Raw genomic sequence first — 25,689 nt, forward strand, 5'->3', positions numbered from 1 at the left:
AGTGAGAAACACTTGATTTCTCCTCATTAACGCTGTCTGACGAGTTGGTGGCCTGTGCTACCAGAATACCGACTTTGATCACTACGAGATTGTGTGTTCTGCTGCATGCTTCTTGGGTAGTCTTTCTGATGTGCTCTTTCACACCATGCTCAGGATACAGTAAAATGCATAGTTTAAGAGATCACTGCTCTTCTGACTGCATCGTCAAGTTATCTGATACAGTGGGACCTCGGTATACAACCGCTTTGGAATAAGTCGAATTTGGCATACGTCGTGTTTTTTCGAGAAAAAGATGACTTGGGATACGACGGCTTGTTTGGGATACGACGCGCTTGCTAGAACTTGTATGGGTCGGGATGAGTCACCGCGTACAGGACCCGCGTATGCCCCGTTCACGGCGTGGGGGAGAGGGGCAGGGGACGTGGGGGAGAGGGGCGGGGGGCGTGGGGGGCTGCCCCCATGGAGGGTGGAGCCGCCGGGTCGAGGCGCGCGTGACGTGCGGGGTTGAGGCATGCCACGTGACCAACGCAGCTGGCAGCAGCACGGTCACGTGGCTTCTGTATGCATTTTAGTAATTAGTGTATACATTATTTTATACAACCCCATTAATGTATTATTTGTCATGTAAAATATCATTTATTTTTCTCTGGAACAGATTATTTCCTTTCCCTTTATTTGTTATGGGAAAAATTCGTTTGGTATACGTAATTTTCGGTATAAGTCCTACCTTCTGGAACGAATTAATGACGTATACCGAGGTTCCACTGTAGTTGATAATTTTTTAAGAGATTGAAAATGATTGCTCTCATGCCAAAACCATTTTACCTGACTTGCTAAATTTTGAAAGGCCACTGAAATGTTTTTAATTTCCATCAAATGTTCAGCAAATGAAAACATAAAGCGAGACTGCTTTTTAAAAAGTATTTAAATTCAATGCCGGGCATGATGTTACCATTGAAGGCCAGATTGGGCTGTTGCTGATTTAAATTTTCTTTCTCTTTTATCACATGTGCATCACAGCTGAACCCGCTTAATTTGAATACTTGCTACTAGTTAATGGACAGGGACATTAGAAATCCATGGGTAAAATAATGTTCCTTACATTTTGTTTGAATGTTCTTGTAATATGGGAAGAATTTTCTAATTAATAACATTCCAGTAAGCATGCTGGAATTTTTCTGCAGTATTTTTTCTCTCTAGGATTGTACCAAAAAATAACTCATGGTATTGTCACAAGCTGCATTTGTACAGGCTAATTCGACTACCATTGGGGCTTTCATGTATGTTTTGTCGTAGGCATGTAACAATTCATGCTTCTGACGATTTGATTGACTGTCTTGATGAGAGGGCACGATTTTATCCTACAATCATTTTTGTCTTATTTGTACTGTCGGGTCTTGCATGTTCTGTCTTATTCATTTGGCTTAAGAGTCCATTCGCGTATAATATTCATTAATTGTAAATAATCAATTATCATGTGCACAATGTATTGCATGTATGGCGGATAGCATGCTGTGCGTCTATTAATCAGCTTGATGTTTGTGTCCACGTTATTTGCTTGTCATTGCCCATGACAGTGAATGGCGTGCCGTGGCCCAATGACGTCACTCGCAGAAACTCGCACACCTTCAACTGCCGCATGCTCGTGCGGCCCCCGGACGACTCTGACGACGAAGCATCCAACTGCCAGGAGGCGCGGCAGAAGTACGAGACGATGCAGTGCTTTGCCGTCTACCAGCCCAAGTCCATTCTGGAGGAGGGAGAGGGTAAGAGCTTATCCGGTTGTTAATCCTGAGTGCAATTTGATTATTTAAGAAATGGAAATCCCTACGGATATTTCCACCTGCATCCTATACGCAGTAAACGTGACAGTGATAGTGCCAAGGGGTGTGATAATGAATACAATAGTGGTATACAAAGCTGAATCAATTTAGGATGACAGATGCCAATGCTGACTGTAAAAGCTGGGACAACATCTTGTATTCAGGAGCTTCACTTGGATAGTAAACGAGAGCCTTGCACACAACATTCCCACGCTCTCATAACAGAATCTGGATTTGTTACGCATTTTATGTACAAATGCATGTTGAATTTATCTCGCACCGTACGTAGCCAACCATGCTCATCGGAGGTAATCGGATCTCAAGTTGCTGCACAAGAGATGAGACACATTTGGATGAGTGGGGTTAATCGATAATGGAGGGGGGGATTTGAACAGAGGAATACTATCATGCACGGTGAGGTTGTGGCAGATGGACCAGAGAGGAAGGACTTGGGTCCAGACTTGAACATGGGAAGGGAAGTCTGCCATGCGGATAATTATCAGATGGGATGTTCTCGACCCTGTTGGCAGAAGTTGGAGAAGGAGCGACCTCCCAATGTGCGTGGAACATCTTCTGTAGTTTCTTAGGTTTTTTCTGGAGGATGGAGGTGATAGTTCCATGATTTGGGGAAGGGTATTTGGATTTACAAACTGAGATTTAATATAACCTTGTAAGTAAGCCTTATTTAAACTCAAACAATTCCAACAATGGGCCTTCTACAATAAGAGACATGGGAAGAATTCGAGGTATATTCGCTCTGCAAGGAAAGGGTAAACATGAATTGGCTTTTGAAGTTCCAATGTTTGCTATCACCTTGAGACTAAACACAAACTCAAACATACCAAAGTGATAATATTATACTCACCTTAATTTAAATCTAAAACCAACCCCATGCCTTCAAGAGGAATATCATTTCCCTGTCATTAATGCGAATACAAAGCCAAATTCTACATTATGCCTACTTGGACATTGCTCAACAAAGTTTCAGTTTAATTGTTTTGCCTCGTGGTCAATCATGGAAACGCTATCCTGTTCTTTTAATGACTTGTTGACTTTCATTGCCCTCATTATCTATATAATCTAATGTTCTTAAGGCAAGAAAATTGCCCAGGTTTTGGTAATCCAGCAAAACCAAATAGATTGCTGTGATTTATTCTCCATGAATGACGATACTAATTCAATACAAATGCAGTAAATGATACCTGGGGGGAAAATATGGCCCGCATAATAATTGTATGGCGATTATATATGGCAGACGGTGTAATTGAGTAGCAGCTGTTGACGGATGAATGTTGTGATGAACTTACTTGTCTTGGGGATCTCTCTTGGCAGATCTGCAGTCGTGTTTGATTTGTGTGGCACGGCCTATTCTGACCAAGGACAGAACGCAATCCAAACCCACACATGAAACATTTACCACCAGGCAAGACCTCAGAGGTGAGTTTCAAAAGTAATATCGCACATCCAGATCATTCATTACTATTTTCCCATGCGTAGAACGTTTTAATGCTTTACAGTTTTAGTTAGAAATTGAATATTGCATTGAGGGGCATTGTTTTGTGAGTGCTTGCTTAAATTTGTATTTTAAATGTATGATACAACAACGTAGTGTAAATCTTGAAGCCTTGTTATTTTTTTGATCTTTTCGTTTTTATAGCCTGGTATTATTTCACTATTTCTTGTTTGTGCCATTCATAAAATGTAATAAACACTTCACCGGCAGTTTTTGAAGCATGTTTCGATACCTGCTGGTTTCGAATATACAGCACAATGCTGTGACGCATTGAACTTAGAAAAAAAAAATCTCCCCATTTATTATTTGGAGATTTATTAATAATACATGTAGAGTTCTCACTTGTATAGTAGCTTCAATTAGTTGTCTAACACATTTGTGCTATACGCATAATGCTAAGAGTAAGGTGGAAAAGCTGAGGGTTTTCTTACAAGAGCCCGTCGGCACATTCCTTCCAATACAGTCTTCTTAGAGCGCACGGAGCCTAACCAGAAATATTTAACCAATAACTAAAAAATGTATATATCGTAAGCTTTTGGGCCTTGCCATCATTAAATATCTTATCGTTAAAAACTGTCCGTAACCCACCTCAAAAATTTTGCTCTTAAATTCGAATTTCTACCACGACACTGTAAAAATGTAATCTCCAACCATATAAGTCATGTTTTTTGGTCTCCTCTCTGTCTTTTCTTTCTCTGAAGAAACACCATTGTCCAAAAAATGTCTTGCTCTATATGGTTTTGTTATCCAGTTGTATTAATAATACTCTTCGGTCTTTTTTTCTTGGGCTGTTGTTGAAAGCAAAAAGACAACACACACTGCTCATGATAGCAATAAGGTTATTATAAAACATCTGTTGAGCCACATGATGAAGCAGGCCCTTAAGGAAGTTACAAGTGGTTCGTGTCACGTGTTGACCCGTGTCTGCCACATGTGCATAGGGAACATTGTGTTCATTGACAAAAATGCCGCGCAAGCGTACATGAAGCCAGGCTGGGAGGAGGTGGTACGACGATGTCTGCACACCTTTTGTCAGACCCGTGACAATGAAATGTCACTTGCCAGACGACACAACCAGGAAGGTAGGTCTGTCGCTCGTGACTTTAGGAGGTCATTCTCTACGCAATTCCCAACCCCGTGCGATGCCAAATGATGCTGGATAGAGCACAGTAATACAATGAGTTGACTAAATAAAAACACATTTGTTCTGAAAGTTTCCATTATATATGATTGCCCATTGGCTTCAGGCCCTATGTCATATGAAAGTCATAATGCAGATTAAGATGCTCCTTTCCATTAGTGCATTGTGGAAAATTGGCTAATACAAATGTAAATTGCCGAGTAGCTTTTATATTTGGATAACATTGTTAACATTTGTTCTAACTAAGTTACATATTTTCTGTAAGCTCGTATATTTTATAGCAAACAAAACATTTATGTATATGTTTTAACTCTTCTTTCCAACATGAATTCAAATCCTTAAGACAGCCGACAATTAAACAACGTGGTTTTAATAATAATGCTAACAAGGAAGCATGTTGTATTTTTTATCCAACAGTACTGAAGTCTGGCTTTGCTCACAGCCCCTTCTACAAGTTGATGTTGGCAGATGGTACAATCATCTCTGCCCAGACGAAGAGTCAGATTCTGCGCAATCCAGCCACCAACCAGCCACACTTTGTCGTGTCTATGCATACCGTCATTCGGTAAAGCCCCCTCACACACATGACATGCTGTAACGCATTACACACATGACATGCTGGAACGTATTTTGTTGTTTCAATTTAAAGCTTTCATGACTGCAGGCATTCATCTTCTTGGTTCTTTCGGTAAAGTCACGTAGAATGGAAATAATAAAACATAATAAAATAATTCTCACGACGTCGTGAGAATTATTTTATTATGTTTTATTTTTATTATGTTATTACTTCCCTTCTACGTGACTTTATCGAAAGAACCAAGAAGATGTATTTTGTTGTTCTCAAACGTTTTGCTTCGGAGGCACCCTCAATCGAGATTAACTGGGTCCCCACAACCCAAAAAACACAACTCGGGTTCCTAAGGCCACAATGCACTGAGCAATGACATGTCCACTCCTCTAGCCAACGTAGCATTCATGTGAGAGGCAGTTTGTTTCACGCTGCGTATTTGTGGGTTTTGTCACTGCAACATGGTGGTGACATTGCCCGCAGACATTCAAAACTTCTCCTGTACGGTAGCCATACAACAGTATGACTCCCCACACCTCCCGACCGCCTGAAAGGATTTTGTGACCCAGAGGTTATGAAACCACTGATGTAATGTTTCTGTCACCACTTGAAGAGTGCTTTCGCTTGAATTTAGCCATGATTAGGGCTGGCATGCGAACTGCTGTTTTGTCTTATTCGCCCTTTAAGTTTTTACCTAGCGTGCAAACAATGTGACAAAGCATGGTGGTACTAAATGTCTTACTTATGCTCTTATGAACAAATGTATGTCATAAATTAAGAAGTATGTAATCAACTAATATTTCAGCCCAGAATCTATTAGAATGTAAAAAATTAAATGTCTTTTTTGCTATATTTCATAATGGTGATAAAAGCTGTGTTCCTTGTTTGAACAATAGTATTTAAAATCATATATGTATATATATATCTCAGAAGGCAGTAGTTTGCATATGAAGGTCTATATAGAATCGTCAAATAAATTGGAGCCACAAGTTAAATTGGACCTGTTCACAGCCAAGGTTGATCTGAGTTAATGCTTGAGGTTGGCATTCTGCCACGCTTGCACAAATTTCAGTCATGCAGGAAACGTACATTTAGAGCTTAGTTCACAGAGACACGGATGAAGATAGTTGCCAATTTTTAATATGGTCTGTAGCGAAAGAGGGCGTCAAGGGACTGGAAATGTTTGATTATAGTGAAAGTTAACTTGGGAACACTAAGCATGTCTGAGTTTAATACTGCCCCTGCTGTCTGCTCTGCCGTATTATTCTCTGCATTGCTGACTTTCTCTCACGCTCATGTTCATACAAGAGATGTACCTTTTCTATTTGTCATATGATTAACTGCCTGTCAGTCTTAATACTATATTAACTAATCCTCGTCTCAACAGTTAAGAATGTTTTTGACTGTCACCAAACTTCATGAGCTTAATTTATTTCACCAATTTTCTAAAACTTATATCCCACTGCTATAAAACATAATTATATGTTGTTGCATGTAGATATTTTGGACGTTACATTTCTTTTTATCTTAATTACATTTTTTTCCTATTTCCAATTCTTCTTCACAAGGGAACAAGCGGACATGACGGGTCACAGCAGTGCAAATTCAATGGCAGGCCCGGCCATGATGTCCCCAGCCACTCACAGGGACATGGCCCAGCAGGGCGGATCGGGACAACAGTGCCCTCCCTTTCTGGCAAACGCGAACCCCATGGGGGATCAGTTCCAGTTTTCTCGTGTTCCGCCCATGGACCCAGCCAGGTTCGGTCCCGCCGGCATGCAGGCTAACAGTGTCACACGCAACCTGGCCAGTCCTGGGATGGGTGGAGCTGTTCACCAGCAACAGCAGCAACAATATCAACAACAGCAGCTTCAACAACAGCAGCAGCTTCAACAGAAGCAGCAGCTTCAACAGCAGCAGCTTCAACAGCAGCAACAGCAGAAACTTCAACAACAGCAGCAACTTCAACAACAGCAGCAACTTCAACAACAGCAGCAGCTTCAACTTCAGCAGCAGCAACTTCAGCAACAGCAACTTCAGCAACAGCAGCTTCAGCACCAGCAGCACCACCATCAGGGCTTCCTGATGTCACCGCACCACTGTGGCAGCCCTGTCATGGTCGGTAGTCCTAGAATGCCAACCGGAGGGCACTTCTCCCCGGGATCCACCGCTCAGCAACACCCGAGCTCTATGTCGCCAGCCACAAGCCACGGCTTTTCGGCGAGCTCTTCCTTGAACGCTCTTCAGGCCCTCAGCGAGGGTGCGTGCGTCCCCTCGGTTCTTTCTCCGCTGTCTTCCCCTCCACCCACTCCGGCCTCTGGTCATGGCCACAGACTTCCGAGCAGTTCTGGACAAAACTCACCCGGGCAGCAGCAACACTTGTCCACGCCACAGACTTCTCCAGCACTGAGACTGCAGATCAACCAGCAGAGCTCACCAGGCCAGCAGCAGAAGGTACCCAGCTCATCCCAGCAGAGCCCTTCCAATCAGCAGAGGGGCCCTGGCACCACCCAGTTCCCTCAGCAGAGCTCGCCAACTCCTCAGAGGATGTCAAGCCCGGGCATCTCGCAGAGGGTCAGCCACTCCCAGCAAAGTCCTTCGCCTGGTGGACAGAGGTTTGGCAACCCGCAGACATCACCGGGCCAGCGATCGGGGAACCCACAGAGCTCACCTAGTCAAAGACTATCAAAAGCGCAGAATTCCCCAGGGCCGTGGATGGTGAACCCAGCCAGCCAGTGCTCCCCGGGGCAGCCAAGAATACCCCCGTCACAGCGGAGGGGCAGCACGGATGGGAGCAAAGACCCACCGTCGGGACACGTCGACCCTCCCGACGGCTCGTCAGATATGTCGGCGGACGGCAAAGGTGAGGCGCAATCGGGCGACCCGGATGAGCCGAGCCGGGCGTCGGACAGCAAGAAGCATACGCAGCTGCTGCAGCTGCTAACTAACGGCGGCTCCGGTGGAGAGCTTGTGAGCACCACATCGGCGGCTGGAGATGCTAGCAAGGAGGCTCTGTTTGGGATTACCTCGCCGACCACAGCAGCATCCGCTGGCCTCCTGGCGAATATGAGTCAGAGTGCAGCGGCGGCGGGACAATTCTGCCCAGCGGCGACGGCATCCTCGACATCTCTATCCAGCAGCGCCGCCTCATCTTTAAAGGTTATACACCGGATTTTAACTTGCCTTATAGGGGCACCTTCCTGTTTTGTCGCTGCCCTATGCTTGATTATTTGAGTTTGATATTTCTCAAGCTGTGTTGTTGTTTCCCTCCTTGAACCACGCTTCCTCACTCTCAATCTTGTCTCGTATGTAAAGTAATGTTCCCTCAAATGACTGGTAAGCAATGAAAAATCAGCTGCTGGAAAGGTAATTGCTGGTTTGTCTGATCTCTTGGTTGTATGAATCCTGCATGGTCTGCAAAAAAATGTGTACGTAATTTAGCAGTTTGCTTCATCAACTTTTTAAATGATTGGATTCATTTATAATGCTGTTAAAGGAAATTAATTGATAAACGTGTGTATTACTTTACGGAGACACATTAGCTAAAACACTGTCTGTGCAACATTCCTGATTCAAGCTAAAGTCATCTTTTAAACAGCGGTGCATCAATTAAACAATGTCACATGCACAGCGCTATGTGACATCTGAAGAAATATCCATCAGAAATCGTTCGTTAACAGCGACAAATGCAAGTCATTCTCTGCTGTCCTGCGATTTGCACACGCGTGCGTCTGCGCACGTGTTCGTTTTTTTTATATATATATCTGGCTCCGCTAACGTCAAGAAGGAGCGACACAAGATACTCCACAAGCTGCTCCAGGACAGCAGTCCGCCCACGGAGCTGGGCGACAAGCGCGGCGGCGGTGGCGGTGTCGACAAGCCGCCCGCCGAACAGCAGGCCGGAGGCCTCTGCAGTATCGGCTCGGCGGAGAGCGGCGTGAAGCAGGAGCCCGGCCTGACGTCCCCCACCACCACCACTGCTGCCGCTGCTTCCACACTCTCCGGTTCAACCCCCGGCGGCGGCGACGGCGACGCCAAAAAGAAGGACCACGACCACGTGCTCCTGCGGTACCTCTTGGACAAAGACGAGAAGGAGATGGCTGAGGCCGGGGGTGCTGCGTCACCATCCCAGCCGGCTCCAAAAGTAAGCGGAGAACGTTTTAGTGTCTCATAGTCGCCCTTCAACGGTGCATTTAGCATCGCTTGTTTTACCGCGCAGCCCATATGACCGTGTCGGGAGATTGCCATTGTATGAATATAACTTGTTGAAAGTGGGTTTCCTATTCAAACAGAGCGTGAATATGGGGGGGAGGTGCTTATCTTTTGTTGAAGTTTGAAGCGATTGCAAAAAGAATCCACATTGCTATGGTAGAGGGCCAAGACAGCGACTGGTGATTTCCAAAAAAAAACGTTTGCACTAAGAGGAATGTACGGCCAAGTTGACCTCTGATTGGGATTTCATCTTGCAACTTACACATGTAAATTCATGAGCTCTAATCACTGAACCACCTGGCCAAATGGATAATAATTAGTTGGTTAGAAAAAATATATAAATTTACTTCAAAAGTTGCATAGCTTAATGTAGCTCAGCGTAATCAAATCTTTTTTTACTCGCCACAAATTTGTCACGGTGCAGAGGATCCCATATGCTCTCACAGCTATGAGTAGTTAAAATGTGTGACCAATGTTTGTCCTAGCAAACGGTGCCCCCTAAGCCTAATTAATGCTTTGCATCTTCACACGGTGATGTCACGCTTAAAAAGAGATCCATATTACAGCAAGATTCAAGAAACGAGTGAGAAATCAGACTGCATACGCAGCCACGAAAGCCGCCTCCTCTCCTACTTATCCCTCCTCAACCGGCTCTGTTAAATGAAGACATAAACCGTAAAATATTTGATTCACCCCTTGATACCTCATTCAACCAATACCCACCATATGCCGACCTCCAAAGGCTTAATATACCCGGCTCCCAGCATGCACCAGGTGTTGTGCCCTAGATGCACGTCTGCGTCCTCTAGCGCGTGTTTAAATGAAACGACAAGTCAGTCCAAGGTGATGTTACTAAAAGGGAGGCACTCCTGAAAGTCACGTCTTCACTTTGGACTTGTTTTTATCTGGGATATTTATTTTCTTTAACTGTGGCAGCAGTTTGGAAGCGAGCGGGAACAACTGGAGAGCATTCTTCAAACGCTGGAGGACGCTGGGCTGCAGGTCCCCTTCTCGCGGACCGAGTGGGAGTCCGGGGATGCCAGCAAAGCACCCGGTCTCACCGATGCCTTCCCGATGTCTGCAAACTCTCCCGGCTCGAGGAAAGTGGCACAAGGTTTGTGGTGCACCTGGCAGAGCAACGTGAAGCTGAATTAATCAGAGGCTGTCACAGCTTTCACCTGCATAACCCACTCATTACTGCCGCCAAGCTCAGCGATTAACATTCTAAATTGCCTGCATAGATGTTTCACTTCCTCTGGTGGAAGATATGCGTTGCGGATATCACTGTCTGGGCTGTAAATGAAATATTTTCACATGCATGCACATGTTCACAGACACTAATCTAGCGATTAAATCTGCAGCCCTTTTTGCTTGGCGCTTATGGTATTGTTACAGTCTTCACTGACATCTCACTCTTAACGATCCTGGCTGAAATCAAGGTCCTGCACTGTTCATTGATAGAGGGGTATTGTCCTGTTTTCTAAGTAGGTTAGCTCCACCCTGCCAATTAACAGTGATGTCACCACTGTTGGAAGCAGCCACCCTTTTCATCATTGCTAATACCGTGACCTTATAGATCATCATTATATTGAATTTTAACATTCATGTTTGATTTTACGATGAACACATTTGTTAGCAGACCATGCGTCTTAGATCCGCCATGCAACTCTCTCTGTTGTGGCTTTGATTAAAAGTTTTTTTTTTCTTTGACCTCATTGCAGGGTTAATTGGGTCACCAGAGTTGGCAAATGTTCGCCTTCCATTTAGCCGAGGTTCCTCAATGGAGCTGAATTTGCCACCCCATCGAGGCAATGGGTCAGCTCACTTCTCATCGGGCCATGCCACCATGTCAGCACAGGCAGCTCTGGCATCAGCTGCAGGTGAGGGTGGAACGTGTTGTCACTAGTCTGTCCCCCCGCTCACCTCCCACGCATTTCACAATTAGCACTATTCGCATTCCTGCATTTAACCATAAATATGCTAAATTCCTCTTCAAATGCAAATTCTTTTGTCAAGGCTCTCTTCCTCCTCCCTCACAGCTTAAATAGACACTCCAAGCCTAAGACGTGTCATTTAGACTCTGTCTTATCGACAGACATGTTCTTCACCTGAGGACGGCTGCTTGCGTTGTGGCCGAAACGTCATGAGAATTATTTTATTATGTTTTATTTTTATTATTTTATTACTTCCCTTCTACGTGACTTTACCGAAAGAACCAAGAAGATGAACTAGTCTGTCCATCAACATCATCGTGAAGAACACCTTCAGCTGGATACCCTAGTGGTCAATATGCATGGCACTGAGCTAACCTGGCCATGTTCAACCATTTGCAGGCATCAGCCGCTCTGTAATCTTGCGAGGTCTAATATATGTTTGATATTTATTGCCTTTCAATGTCATTCATAACAGAAGGCAATTTGTCTTAGTCTAAACCAGAGTTGTTCTCACTTGAAACTTGCATACTGAAAACAGTTTAATGTTAAATAACACATCTTAGTATAACCAGGACATCCTCTCTGAATCTGCAATCTGAAAATATTTTTTTAGATGTGAACGCCTTCGAATTTGGAAATAATAACCTCTTTGTGTAGATAGTAAATCTACTTTTTGCTTATACCACCAATCTACCGGTCTTGTACAGCTTTTGTCTCATCTTACTGCCGCTTATTCCATTGCATAATCTCCCATTTGGTCCTGCGAATGAGCACTCCTTCTCTCGACTGCCGAGTTCGTGTCGAGGCATAGATGTTAACGCCATATGACAAATATTCATTTGGTACTTTGAGTGCGCGTGAAATAAATAAATATCGCTGCAGCAGTTTCTTCCCAGTCCGTACATTTTGCTCCAGCTGTCTCGGTGCCCTTCATGAGCCACCAGTGTGATATGATGGTACAATGTCAAATTTATTTATTTCTATATTTATGAAAATAATTTATTGTGTCAAGTTGAGTGTTCAGGAAACTTCTAGGTATATTCTTGTTTGTATGTACGGCTGTTAATTTTTTAAGTTATTTTCATTTAAATGATCCTACACACGCTGTGCGTTATGTGCATTTTGTAGAGACCCATCTGTTACTAATCATCTGCTTGTATTGCCATGCATACCACTGGTACCTGTTGGGAGTCTGAGGCATGGAATTCTTCAAGTGGGAAAGTATTTAAATAGACCCCAGCCAAATATAAACTTAATTGGTCAGGCTTCGTGTCCACATTAATAAATGTGCCAAGTTTTGTTCTGCTTTGTTAAATTTGTTTATAAGCGCTAGTCTTTATATGCGTGCATGTATTCTATTAAACTCACTAAAACACATTGGAGTATGAAAAAAAATATATATATATATATCTGGGATGAATTAATCATATAAGAGCAGCAGATTTGGTTGATATGGAATGCCCTATGTATGATCAAATGAGACCCCATTGAGACAAGAAGTCTCCAACAGATTCCTGGGTTTGAATAAGTACAGCAAACAGCAAATTCCAATGGTCACACAAAATTATATTTGTGATATGATTTATCAAAGTCTTAAAAATGAATCCTCAGGCATGCAGGCACAGAAGAATAACCTCGTAATATGCATGGTGCGAGGGAAACAAAATTACATTTATTGCCTAAACTTCTGGAAAGGAATGTCCTGAAACACAAAAATCTGCCCCAGCCAGGGCAGTGGATCAACCTGGACAGCTATTTATGCTCATCAGGATCTATTAGCCATAATGAAAATGTTGATTAGATTTATATGTGTGTGGAAACCCTGCAGTGCAAGTGAAAATGCAGTGAAGTGTATTGCCTGAAAGGAAATGTGAGTTGTATTTGAGCTCATATCCTTATTATAAATCTTATCTCCTCACTTATCTATTTATATGCCTGAGTTATTGGCAGGGTTACATTTCTTTACACCCTTGACTTTGTCTTTCTGTGAGCCCCCCACAGGGCCATCTTTTGTCATGCCGAATTTAGAACTATTCAGACATGCAAACAGAAGTGACACACCAAGAGCATTCGGTGCTTTTTATCTTTGCCAGCATGTCACTTTAACTTCCCTCTAAACTTCCAGTGAGAGCCTGTAGCCATGCTGTGAATTCACAAAGTGGATGAAATTAAAGTTGAAGTTTGCTTTCACGCGTGTTTACTGCCAGACAGCGCCAGTGTGGGCGAGGCAGAGCTGTCCACAACAAAATCAACGGTAGAAAATCAGAATTGTCTTAAAAAATGATTGGCCATTCACGGAGCTCTGCCTCACACTGGTGCTCGATGCAAACTCCACTTGAGCCTGATGAGCACCTAAAAGCGAAACCCTGTGCTGCCAATGCCTTGCGTTAGAAATGATTGGCAGGTTAAGCTAACATTCCAACTTCCTCGCTAAGAGCATTCTATTGATTGCCCCCCCCCCCCGCCCTGCACAGAGATTGAACCACTTTCCGCGACTGTGCCAGCAGCGCCACTTGCCATCTGCATTACTCGCGGGCAATTAATTAATTATTTAATATATCCTTCTATCCTTGCCTCTTTGTCTGGTTTCCATTTCCACCCGGCAGGCGCGCTCGATAACCGGATGATGCGTGCAGAGGACGCATGGAGCCAACAGAGCCCCCCTGTGGCCGGCTCGAGCAGCCCCGCACTGCCCCAGCCTGGGCCGGCTTACAGCCCCTTGTCGGCCGGCATCGTGAGGAACCCCACCCCTCCGCTGATCATGCGGCCCAGCAGCCAACCGACACCCAGAGCCATCCTGCAGCATCAGCAGCAGCAGCATCAGCAGCAGCAGCAGCAGTCAATCATGAACATTGGTATGCCCTTCCTGGCTGCTCTTTTGAAGTGATGGAGCTGGCCCACCTCGTGTTTGAACTCTGAAGTGTTGAAGGCCCGGATGTCTCCTGTGTTTAGGTTTATCCACATGCATGCATTTAATTCCGAATTCCATTGGCACTTGTGTGAATTCATAGTTTGCTGTGCACCAAGCACTACCTTCCAATTAATCAGATTGCAGTTACATTTTATACTTTTTATTAACGAGTGAGAGGCTATTGAGGCCACACAATTATCATGACTTGAATGCAATCACAATAAAAAAGATAAAAACATCTAAAACTTTTGCAAACGAAAAATGCTTGACTTTTTGTATTATCATTCCAACATTGTTCGTGATGATGACATTTCATCGTAAATGTTGAATCGCAGGACCTTAATGGACCACTTGTGATGAGACCACGCTGTGTGTATGAATGTGTGCTGCCGTGCCTCAAATATTGGAACAAGTAGTCACCCCCTGTGAGTGGCTGGCTGAAGTGCCATCTTTTGGGGAAGTACAGAAGGTGAATGTGTGCTGCCGTGCCTCAAATATTGGAACAAGTAGTCACCCCCTGTGAGTGGCTGGCTAAAGTGCCATCTTTTGGGGAAGTACAGAAGGTGATTCAGAGTCTGAGACCAGGAAGAGCATCGGGCAGAGATGATCTCCCAAGTGAAATGCTGAGGGAGGGTGGCATTTATGCGTAGACTGTCCTACATGACATCATAATAACAGTCTGTACCACTGGACGGGTTCCACAGGATTGGAAGGATGCCGTGGTCATCCCCCTTTTTAAGAAGGGGGACCGCACAGACTGTAACAACTACAAGGGCATCTCCCTCCTCAGTGTGCCGGGAAAGGTCCTGGTAAGGATTATTCAACATCGCCTTGCCAGGCACGCTGAGGAGAGGCTTTTGCGGAGCCCCAATGTGGTTTCAGGAAATAAATATGGCAGAGATGCCATATTTTACGTCAATTTGCTACAGCAGAGGTGTTGGGAATTCCAACAGGACTTACATCTCTGCTTTATGAAAGTAGTCAAGGTCTATGATACCATTAGTAGGCCTGGGCTCTGGGTTGTTATTCGTGCTTTTGGGGTCCCTGACTCTGCTCACAATCATTAAGGACCTTCATGATGGTGAGCAGGGCCGGGTACAACTACGTGGCCGGGAGTTAGAGCCATTCCCTGTTCACCTTGGGGTGCGACAGGGATGTCCTCTGGCTTCTGCATTATTTTAAATACATCTATTTCGACCATGTAGTTCTATCTGGTACAGATACAATGGGAGGCTGATCGATGCCCTGGTGTGGTCAAGGGATGGCTCCCTATTGGTCAACTTTGTTATGTATGCCAATGATCTGGAGATTGCTGCTCACTCAGAGGAGTTGGAGGTGCTGCTGCTGAACCTGGAGCGTGCCACGAAGAGGTGGGGCCTAACCATCAGCCCCACTAAAACTTAAGCACCTTGCCTGGGTATTTTGTACAATAGGACACTCCACCCCACAACTCCCAATTTGTGATGGGGCAGTTGTGAAGAGAGTGGAGAGTTTTCCATACCTAGGCAGTACGCTCATGACTGGGTTCGGCTTGAAATCAGAAGGTTTCACTCCAAATCAGTCGAACGGCATTATATTTTCATCGGCTGTATAACTCTGTGTGGAAGCTACCTGATCTGTCGCTCCACACGAAGCTTCGGGTCTTCTCGGCTACGGTCATGCCCTCTATTCTCTATGCTTGCGAAACGTGGATCCCCCCTAATGGAACATCTTCACCTGGTTAGAAACATTTAGACTGGCCTGCCTACGATCCATCCTGAGTTTAACCAGGCTGCATTGTGTGAGGAGCTCACAAATCCTTGAAAGACCTGGACAAAGTCCCTTTGGGCACGGCACAGGCTTAGAGAAGACATGGAGGATGTGGAGCTGAGTGGACTTGCCATTGACTGGTACCAGCGGTGTCAAGATTGGCCTCTGTGGAAGAGGCTCGTGAAGGACGCTTCTGGCCAGTTCGAGGCAGTCGCCCTCCAGCAACAACGGAGGGCAGAGGAGAGCGGAGCGCCAGGTGGCTAAAACACAGCAAGTTGGCACATTAGGGGACACAGTTGATGCATCGGCCAGTCATCTCAGTCAGTCAACCCATGACACCTGGGTCTATCCCGTGACCACCTGCCAGCGGGCGTTCGACAATTTACATGCCCTTAACATGTGCATAGCCTGGGACAAGCGCCGTGGTAATGTCACCGCCACTCAGAGGCACATGGCGGTTGTTGTTGTTGTGCCTTCCAGGCCCGGTTGATATGGACATGAGCATGGGCAGTCCACAGTTCCCAGGTGCATCCATTGGAGGTGGTCCGCACAGCCCCTGGATGGACAGTATGATGGGCAGCACTCCCCTTGCAAACCACAACAGGTATCACACTCAAATATTTCCCACACCCGTGTGTTCCTATCCACTCGCTTTAAGTTTCTTTGCCCTGGTAAACCAGCTCTCTGGGACATTAATCCCCCCCCCCGTCGATAAAGGGATGTTTGATGGATAAGGCTGAATTCTAGAACATTATTTGATAGTCATTCTTGCTGTGCATGAACCAAATTTTTCTATCTTCGTTCATCTCCATCATGAAAACTAACATTTAAATATTGTATTCTCTAGTATGAGACGAACTTCCTTGTTTGGTACCAGAGAAACCATTTGCATTGTCTAACCGGCTTCAACAAAACTCTCTGTTCAGTGGAGTCGAAGAACGCAGCAGAAGAAATCCGCGCAATCTTGTCTTGTTTCTCTTCAGCCAAGCATTTGGTTCTCTGGACGAGCTGCTGTGCACGCCGGTTAGACCCGAGTCTCAGAACGACGAGAAGGCCCTCCTGGAGCAGCTGGACTCGCTGCTCAACAGCACGGATGAGCAGGAGCTGGCGGAGCTCGATAAGGCACTGGGCATCGACAAGCTCGTGCAGGTGATGATGCTCCTGGAGCAGTGGCGACCCCCCCTATTGCACCTCGTTGCCGTTGCAAGCCATTTATAGGAAGCCGCGTGTGGTAGATAATTCAATGAGATTTGAATCGTTCACCTATTGCTTCGTGTAATGTTAATCAAAGGAATCCGAAAGGTGGCACCACGAAACTTCTTCTGGCATCGCATGGAGAAGCGTTTCGCTACCCACCTCGCATAATCATTGTGTATGGAATGTACAGTGGTACCCAGGAGATCGAACTTAATTTGTTCCAGAAGGGCATTTGAACACCGAATTAATTTTCCCTATAAGAATTAATGTAAATGACATTAATTGGTTTCAGACACAAGAAATCTCTCATTATAAAGCATTTTTACACGAAGTTTACAGTAATTACATGCATAAAATCATAAAAAAAACAAGAAACACAATCAATAAATAAATGAATAAATATATGGAATAAATGAAATGAATGAACGTTATACTTCACTTTACCTGTAGTAAGGAGAGTTGATGGCTTGAGTGGAAGGTGGTGAGGAGGAGGAGGTGGTAAAACCTTTGTCTGGGCAAGCGTCATGCACGCTGGCCATACGCGTCTCAGCCGTACAGGTTCTTTCAAGTCGCGATTGCCCGTTCGACCTCCGAATTTCGTTCGGTTTCCGGGGCAAAAAATATTCGGAAATTTCGTTCGAACACGGTTTTGTTCGAGTTCTGGTGCGTTCGATCTCCAAGGTTCTACTGTATTACCTTCAAAGTGTGTATCATCCTGGCTCAGAGTCCGTACGTAACTTTTTCCTTTGCAGCAGCACAGAACCCAGACAATCACTAATGTGTGTTAATATTTAAAAAAAATTAAACACTTTGAGGAATTCTTTCCATGTAATGGGCAGGAGGGGGGAGGGACCGCCCATGCCATGCCCCTTGGGGCAGAGTGGGCGGTCCCGAACTTCCCACACATACCTTCCTGCCCATCCTACTCAGTGCTGTTCTGGGTTCGCGTGGCAGGGCAGTGCAGGGTTCTGGTTTGAGCTCCTGTGTAGGTAGATTACTAAGTGTGAAGTCTTAGTGTCGGGGTAGTTTCAAACTTAATTCCATTGATTAAAGTAATAACATAGATTGTCTATAAACATGTTTTGCGGCCAAGATACATAGTTTGTTTGGCGCTCAGCCACCGAGTAATAAATGTATTTTATTACGAGCACACGGCACGTGGAGTTGGCGACAAAGCGAAGTATAGCCGGTCGAACCAGGTGTCGCAGCTGCGGTTCCACTCGGTGAGCAGGAGACCGCCGTGAACAATGTTTTACAATCTCCCACAAATAAAACTGTATAGGACGGACATGTAATTTAATATGGCAGCTTCTTTCATGAACATTTTCCTGAGATTGAAACTGAGACTTTTATCCACACAGCTTCAGAAACGGACATTTACCAGGTGATTCACAAAGTAGTTGAGTTGGTACAAGGATTAATAATGTATCATTTATATTTGCAGAACTTATTTTAAAAAAATTTACTCTGGTTGGGATTGATGAAAGCATTCTTGGCAGGTTGGCATATTTGTTTAACTTTCCGTAATGTCAACTGCCGCACATTGCTATGCATTTATGAAGTTCTGCTGCAGTTTTCAGAATCGAACAAAAACACAGTGCTGCAAAGGAAAACAAAACCAAGTATGAGCGAAACATGTTCTTGTTTAGTCAATTTCAGCCGAAGGGTAGACCTTGTTGTTGTTTTAATGGACACAGTGCGAGTGTAAGCAAACATATTGTGTGCCTGCGGCTGCCGTATTCACATGAAGCGTTTCACATTAGCTACCAGAGTTCAGACTAGATTGCTATACTGCTGTGTTGCAATTTTTTTTATTCCAAGAGCACAAACTTAAATGGCTTCTGGTGTTCCCATAAGCATTGCGGCTCATTTCCATATGAGCTTTTTAAAAAGTGCTTCCCCATACATCAGTAATATGAAGCATCAGAACACCGCCTGTTTTTGTTCCGGCCAAATGTCTTGAGCCAGTCGTTATTGATGTCAACAATGGTTGATGACACGCTTTTTTGGCCAGTGGTCAGCCCACATGGAAACAAAAACAAAATGTTTATCCCTTCCTAACCATTGCCTCACGGTTGTCAAAACTTTGGCAGAGTGGCACCCTGGCGTTCTCGCAGTCGCTGTTCGTGAGCCAAGAGCACGTGCTGCCAGTCGGCATGATGATGGAGCAAAAGGTGATGTACGGCCAACCGTACCCCGGCGGCCAAATGCAAGGCCCCGGGCCCTCACCTGGCCTTTACGGCCAGGTTCCGGGGCAGCCCTGCGGCCCCTACGGCCCCATGGGCTCGCAACGTGGCCTCTACCCTGCCCAGCAGCCGCTCCGCATGGGCGCCGTGCCAACCAGGCAGGGCATGGTGGCCATGGTGAGGCCCCCGCGGGCGATGGCATCTGTACAGGCAGCACCGCCGCAGCCCAACCAGCTGCGGCTGCAGCTCCAGCAACGTCTGCAGGGCCAGCAGCAGGTACGTACCGAGCGCTTGCCATTGTCCTCATCTCCACTTCTCTCTGTCCTTGTTCATCTTCATCCGCGTCCAATCGCTTACTCATCTGTTTGTCTGGGATATCTCACAAGGTGCACATGCTTGTCATGGTCTTTTATAGACAACCTCAAGGTTTGCCGATAAGGTGTCCATAATTTTCTTGGTTCTTTCGGTAAAGTCACGTAGAAGGGAAATAATAAAATAATAAAAATTAAACAATAAAATACAATTCTCACGACGTTTTGGCCACAACGCAAGCAGCCGTATTTTATTATGTTTTATTTTTATTATTTCCCTTTTACGTGACTTTACCGAAAGAACCAATAAGATGAATCCCTGCAGTCACGAAAGCTTTAAATCGAAATTTAAGGTGTCCATATATTCGTAGTTTCACAGAGTTCTCTTTGCGCACCTCGTGTTTCCACCAATGTCAGTAGCTAAGTTGATGCTGAGTTCATGGTTGTCTCATATTTGGGGGGAGGGGGCGGCAGGGGGGGGGTGGTGCATCTCAAGTTCTCCCAGAAGGATGTAAGCTAGCTTGGCTGCAAGCGGTGGACTTAAAGTGTGGCTCCAGAGACAAGTCCAGAGCAAGGCGGGTTCATCATGAGCTGATCTTGTCAGTCCTGATAAAATAGCCCTCACATGCGTGTGACCTGAAAGTTGATTATAAACATCAAAGCAAATTAACGCATTGCATGAATGTATTTATTATTTAAGTGTGAAGGAGTCACATTAAAAGGGAACTGCTATTTATCTGCTATTTAGGTCTCTTGTGTTGTGCCGATGTATGCGATTTAGTGTTTGATAAGCACGATACTTATTTAGTGGACAAATATTTATTAAAATATAAATATTCTATTCACACAGCGTAACAAAATTCTGTACGTCAGTTGTGACTATTTGTGGGATAGCGTGCCGTGCTACTATTGTGCCTGCACCACCGTGGGTTATGTATGTATCTATGTTAAACTTCCTTCGCACCGTAATTAGCCAACCGTGCTCATCGGAGGTGCGGGTTAACAGTGCAGCACATGTACTAGACATTTCATGTGTAGTGACGTAAATGGAGTCACTATGGCGTTCAGCGCCAGCTACTGTCTCAAGAGTGGAACTGTGTCCTGAGCCTCTCTCTGGCACCAGAGTAGATATGGCATTGAAGCGGGCCCTAGGGGGCCTGGTTCTGGTGACGGTCAGAGAGAGAGCAAGTGAGGACGTGACAGTCTGGGTTAACCCGAGAGGGCACGTGACCGGGACAGGGTAGCGAGGGGGCCCAAAGGGTGGCTTGAGGGACACATGGTGCTCGGTCGAGAACCTTCTGGTAAGATCCAGGAGGGGGTATGGCCGAAGGCGGAGCGATGCCACCCGGTGGTCTTCTGGAATCAACCCGCTGTGCTACGTCTCTTCGGTCTTCGCTCTTCGGTCGTTACGATCGGCTTCGTGGATCAAGCAGTGCGTTACTGACTGACCCGGTTATGTAGTTACCCCGTTGTGGGGTGAGTTAGTCGTGGTAGTCACCACCTATGTCGTTATCCCGTACGGTTATGCAGTTACCCTGTTGGGGTGTTATAATAAACGTGTTAACCCATGGTGTTGCAGGCGCAGCAGAAGGGCACGTGATGTACTGTAAACATCTGCTTGTGTCGCTCACAACTTCAGCATTTCAAATTAGATTTGCACCGAACGTAAATTTTGCAGGTTGTAAAGGACACCATTGCCAGTTAATTTTACTGTTGCTCAAATTGTCCATGACAAAGCACAAATTGTAAGCAATGAATCCTATGTGGTTTGAAATAGTAAATGTATTTTTTTTTATATATTTGTAGGTTGCGCACATGTTTCACTTAGGAGTTTTTTTATGCATTGCATGCTTTGCAATGACGCCATTACATTGTCAAAACTAATAAAGTTTACTGTAAATGTAATATGGCTGCTTGGAGGTTGGCTTTGGAGGGTTTTTTGTTAATATGGGCAAGGGGCGGGGGTTTAGCCTTTGCCATCGCACTTGTCACTTTGCAGTATATCATGAGGGAAGAGGCCTGACCATAACTCAGACCAACCAAACCCCAATGCTGGCAAGCATATGGGTTTGTGCATGGGCAGTATGTGTGCCTTGGAGTTCAGTGTTTGCCAGTTTGAATCCAAACTTTCTCACCTCAGAAAATGCTGCACCAAAACTAGCGAATAAATACACGTGTGATTTGTGATGATAAAAAAAAAATCCACAACCTTATTGTGCTCACAGAATGACGGTACGGTACACATGTTAATGATAACTTGTTTCAAGAGTGCTTATGAATGCATTACTATTAATCTCTGTAAGTACTGTATTGAAGGTTTTTTGGTGAACTACAAATATATAAATTCAGCTTTGATAGATGCCGCAGCGATGAACTCATTTACTTTTGAAATGGATGCAAGTAAGTACATGGTGTCTTTCAGATCATCAATCAGAACCGGCAAGCGATGATGAGCCAATACGGTGTTGCTGCAGCTATGAACCCGGCAATGAGGAATGCTATGCCCCCACAATCAGGACAGGTAAAAGGAACAAGACGTAAATTTCACAAATCCCTCCGGATCAACACGACTGCTCCTGAAATAGCTCACTCCATGGTTTCCAGCCAATAGCCTGCCTTATGTTCGAAGCCGAAGGCAAAAAATGCCCTCGGCAAAACACTTTTTAAGGCGAACATAATTTACTTTAATGAGTAATGAACATTAATTTGGAATACAATGTACAAATACGCAATTTTTCACTGATGTCACAGTTGATCACATTTCAATGTCAAGAATTGCATTTGTGTCCACAATGTATTCAAAGTGCTGGTCACTCTTGCTTTTCCATTCTCTAACACTGACTCATGCTGCGATGCATTCAATATTGCATACCTATGTGACATGGCCAAATACCTATGCAGCATACGTAACGCCATGTCAGTGTTAATCATAAGTAAACAAAACCACACCTAACTTTACTTTGAGTCGAACTCCCTACAAGTAAGTGCAACGTTTTATGAGACAGAGCCCCTTCATGGATCTTCAGCATATAGTATTTGCTCTATCTTAAGAGATTAAATGAAAAGGAAGTAAATGTAATTCATGCAAGTTCAGTCACACTCGGTTACTTTTAGGAGAGTCGTGCATTTGAACATTTAGCCACTTTTAAAGGAGTGCTTTGTAGAGTAAACTGGAGTACCCAAAGAAACCCCCTGTATGAGACAATTCAGAAACAAGGAAAAATCAGCACAGATAATTATTTTGGCCACCTCGCATCCCAGCGGGTTTTGGAGCATCCATCACCCAGAATCTGAACCATCCATCAACAATTATTACGCCAACATGCCTGGCTTGGAATTGAATTCCATACGGATAAATATAATGAGCAAGTGATTAAACAAACGCCTTGGATGATTGCAGGGAACGCTGAACGCCCAGATGGTGGCCCAGCGGCGCCGCGAGCTGCTCAACCAGCAGCTGCGGCAGAAGCAGCTGATGCAGCGCGCCATGATGCTGCGGCAGCAGGGCTTCGGTGCTCCTCCAGGCAGCATAGCCGGCCCCGTCGGGAGCATGGCGGGCATGCAGGGGGGCATGGGTGGCATGGGCACGGGCGCTGGCGCCGTGGGGCCTGGCGCCATCCCGAGCCACGTGGGAGCCCGCATGCAGCAGCCCCCCAGCTCGCAGCAGTTTGCCTACTCCGCTGCGTACGCCGCGGCGGCGGCGGCAGCAGCGGCCGCGGCCGGCGCGGGGGGTGCCGGCGTGCCGGGTGCAGGGGGGGGGATGCCTGGCAGCGTGGGGAACCCACAGCCGGTGCCACCGCCATCCACGAGCCCCTTCCCTCCGCTGTCGCCGTCGGCCACGCCACAGGCGGGCGGTCACGGCGCTCTGAGAGGGGCGGCCGCGACGCAGGCAGCCCGCGGCATGATGGGAAACCCCGGCGGGCAGTACGCGCCCATCGCCAGCCCACAGATGAGCCAGAACGTGTTCCAATTTCCTTCCACAGGTAGGAGTCCTGTAATGCATTTGATGTTGTTGGTGTATAACATGTTTATTTTATTTTGCCACCATTGATTATTCACTAGTGACATATTCGCCACCTGCTACCAAATGTGATCTGCCAATTAAATTATACAAAAGGGTTCTTTCAGCAGTTAAACCCTGCACTGAAGGTGCTCTCTTTATACCAGTGTTAAATAGGTTTAATTTTGCCGATTGTAACATTTGAATCAGTTGGATGAAGAAAATATAATCTGTATATAATACATTGTTACATTGCTTAACATTACAAATATATCTGGATACATGTATGCAAATAAAAGAGTTACATTTATAGCTTATAAATGTATGTGTTTGTGTCTGTTTCCAGGAGTGGGTCAGCAAGCAGAGCCTGGCTTCGGAGTTTTGGGCAACCCTCACAGCCCACTGCTGTCCCCAGCCATGAGCCCACTCGTCGCTCCCTCCCAGGGGGGCTCCCGCTACTCGCCAAACCCTGACATGAACGCGTGGCCGCAGACGATGGCACACAGCATCAGTCCCAACGTCGCAGCCAACATGAGGGCCAGCATGGGATCCGGCATGGGCCAGAACATGGTGCCAAACATGGCACAGAGCATAACGGCGAGCATGGGGCAAAACATGGGACCCGGCATGTCGCACGGCATGGGGCCCGGTGTGGGTCACGGCATGGGGCCCGGTGTGGGTCACGGCATGGGTGCTGGAAACAGCATGGCTGGGGCCATTGGCGCAGCGGCTCAGGGAGCCATGGGCAGCAACATGGTTGGCGGCATGGGCTCCAGCAGGTGAGCGGTGGTGGCTGCGTGCTGTGTGACATTTGCCCATTGGACAGTTGTACGTGGGATAAAGTTGCACGAATCAGAACCTGGTACGTAAAAAATTTTTTATGTTGCACAAGGAATAGGCAATGTCACGTTGAGGGTGGTGAGTAAACACTACATATAGTTTGTAATGTCTGTACCGATGGTCATTCAGCGGTTGAAAAAATTAATGTAACGTACAGTAAAACCTTGGGTTGCGAGCATAATTCGTTCCGGAAACGTGTTTGTATTCCAAAGCACTCGTATATCAAAGCACTCGTATATCAATTATGATCATGTGACGTTCGGCAGACAAAGCGTATGCACGTACTACTCGTATTGCAAGACCTCGCTCGTTTATCAAATGAATATTTATTTAAAAAATTTGCTCGTCTTGCAAAACACTCGCAGACCAAGTTACTGGCAATCCAAGGTTTTACTGTATATAGTTTGCTAAAACGTCTGAAGTAATCGTTATGATTTTTTTTTGCAATGTCATTTCAGAGCAACACAATTCCAATCGTGAACATTGTTGAGTTTTGACATTCCATTGACTCGAGTGGAATGAAGGGGCGAGTTTGGAATTTGAACTCAAAATCTTAAAACTGAAAACTGCGCACTCTAATTGCTGTGCCAGCTAGCTTGCCCGTAAAAAAAAGCTCATCTGTAATGTTATTTGTGAAAAATCACAGTGAGTGGGAGCTCTAAGAGATCTGCCCCTTTACTTAAACAGGACCCAGTGAGGCTTTATTGGGCAAGTGTGTTAAAATAATTATTCCCTCGTTTTCTGTATGCCGTAGGGGAGGTCCCTTCCGTCAAGCATCACCGCAGCAGTTCATGCAGCAACAGCAGCAACAGCAGCAGCAACAGCAGCAGCAACAGCAGCAGCAACAGCAGCAGCAACAGCAGCAGCAACAGCAGCAGCAACAGCAGCAGCAGCAGCAACAGCAGCAGCAGCAACAGCAGCAGGAAGGTGCCGGAATCTACGTTGGCTCGGTGAGGGGTACTGTGCCAGGAGACTGCGGCACATCAAGCGCAAGCAGCATGGAGCAGCCACCCCCGCACATCGGCACCTCGTCCATGAGCAGCACAGCCTCGCTGCCTCCTGAGCAGGTGCACATCAAGATGATTGGCATCCGCTATCCACAGCTACACATTTATGCACAGTGGTGTGACTGCTCTTGGCGTGTTCATGCAGTGGGGAGAGCACGTAACCGTATGGCTGCAAGTTCAAATACGGATCAGGTGTCGACTTGCTTTGTGGAAAGTCAATAGCGGTTGTCCTGTACAATGAATTGCATCCATCATAGGAATGTGTAATTTCCACCACTGGTTCAGGACTTTAAACAG

General features: G+C 45.6%; 1 protein-coding gene across 7 annotated transcripts in view; it reads left to right on the forward strand.

Moving 5' to 3' along the window:
- The window catches only part of LOC133344244 (nuclear receptor coactivator 1-like), a 98,595-nt gene that overhangs the window by 65,214 nt on the left and 7,692 nt on the right, over positions 1-25,689 (forward strand). For 3 of the 7 annotated variants that reach the window (XM_061554312.1, XM_061554308.1, XM_061554309.1), the window contains 16 exons: positions 1,578-1,766; positions 3,156-3,260; positions 4,278-4,418; positions 4,895-5,042; positions 6,614-8,204; positions 8,830-9,189; positions 10,194-10,371; positions 10,979-11,137; positions 13,798-14,046; positions 16,332-16,455; positions 16,835-17,000; positions 19,142-19,510; positions 21,968-22,066; positions 22,946-23,528; positions 23,892-24,324; positions 25,140-25,452. In XM_061554312.1, the coding sequence (XP_061410296.1) occupies positions 1,578-1,766; positions 3,156-3,260; positions 4,278-4,418; positions 4,895-5,042; positions 6,614-8,204; positions 8,830-9,189; positions 10,194-10,371; positions 10,979-11,137; positions 13,798-14,046; positions 16,332-16,455; positions 16,835-17,000; positions 19,142-19,510; positions 21,968-22,066; positions 22,946-23,528; positions 23,892-24,324; positions 25,140-25,452 (5,207 nt within the window). The remainder of the gene's footprint in view (positions 1-1,577; positions 1,767-3,155; positions 3,261-4,277; positions 4,419-4,894; positions 5,043-6,613; positions 8,205-8,829; positions 9,190-10,193; positions 10,372-10,978; positions 11,138-13,797; positions 14,047-16,331; positions 16,456-16,834; positions 17,001-19,141; positions 19,511-21,967; positions 22,067-22,945; positions 23,529-23,891; positions 24,325-25,139; positions 25,453-25,689) is intronic. The other 4 variants (XM_061554311.1, XM_061554310.1, XM_061554313.1 and 1 more) reach the window with 4 other exon arrangements.

This window comes from Lethenteron reissneri, chromosome 19 (assembly GCF_015708825.2).
Source record: "Lethenteron reissneri isolate LAM-NWPU_2019-01 chromosome 19, ASM1570882v1, whole genome shotgun sequence".
NCBI classification, from domain to species: Eukaryota; Metazoa; Chordata; class Hyperoartia; order Petromyzontiformes; family Petromyzontidae; genus Lethenteron; species Lethenteron reissneri.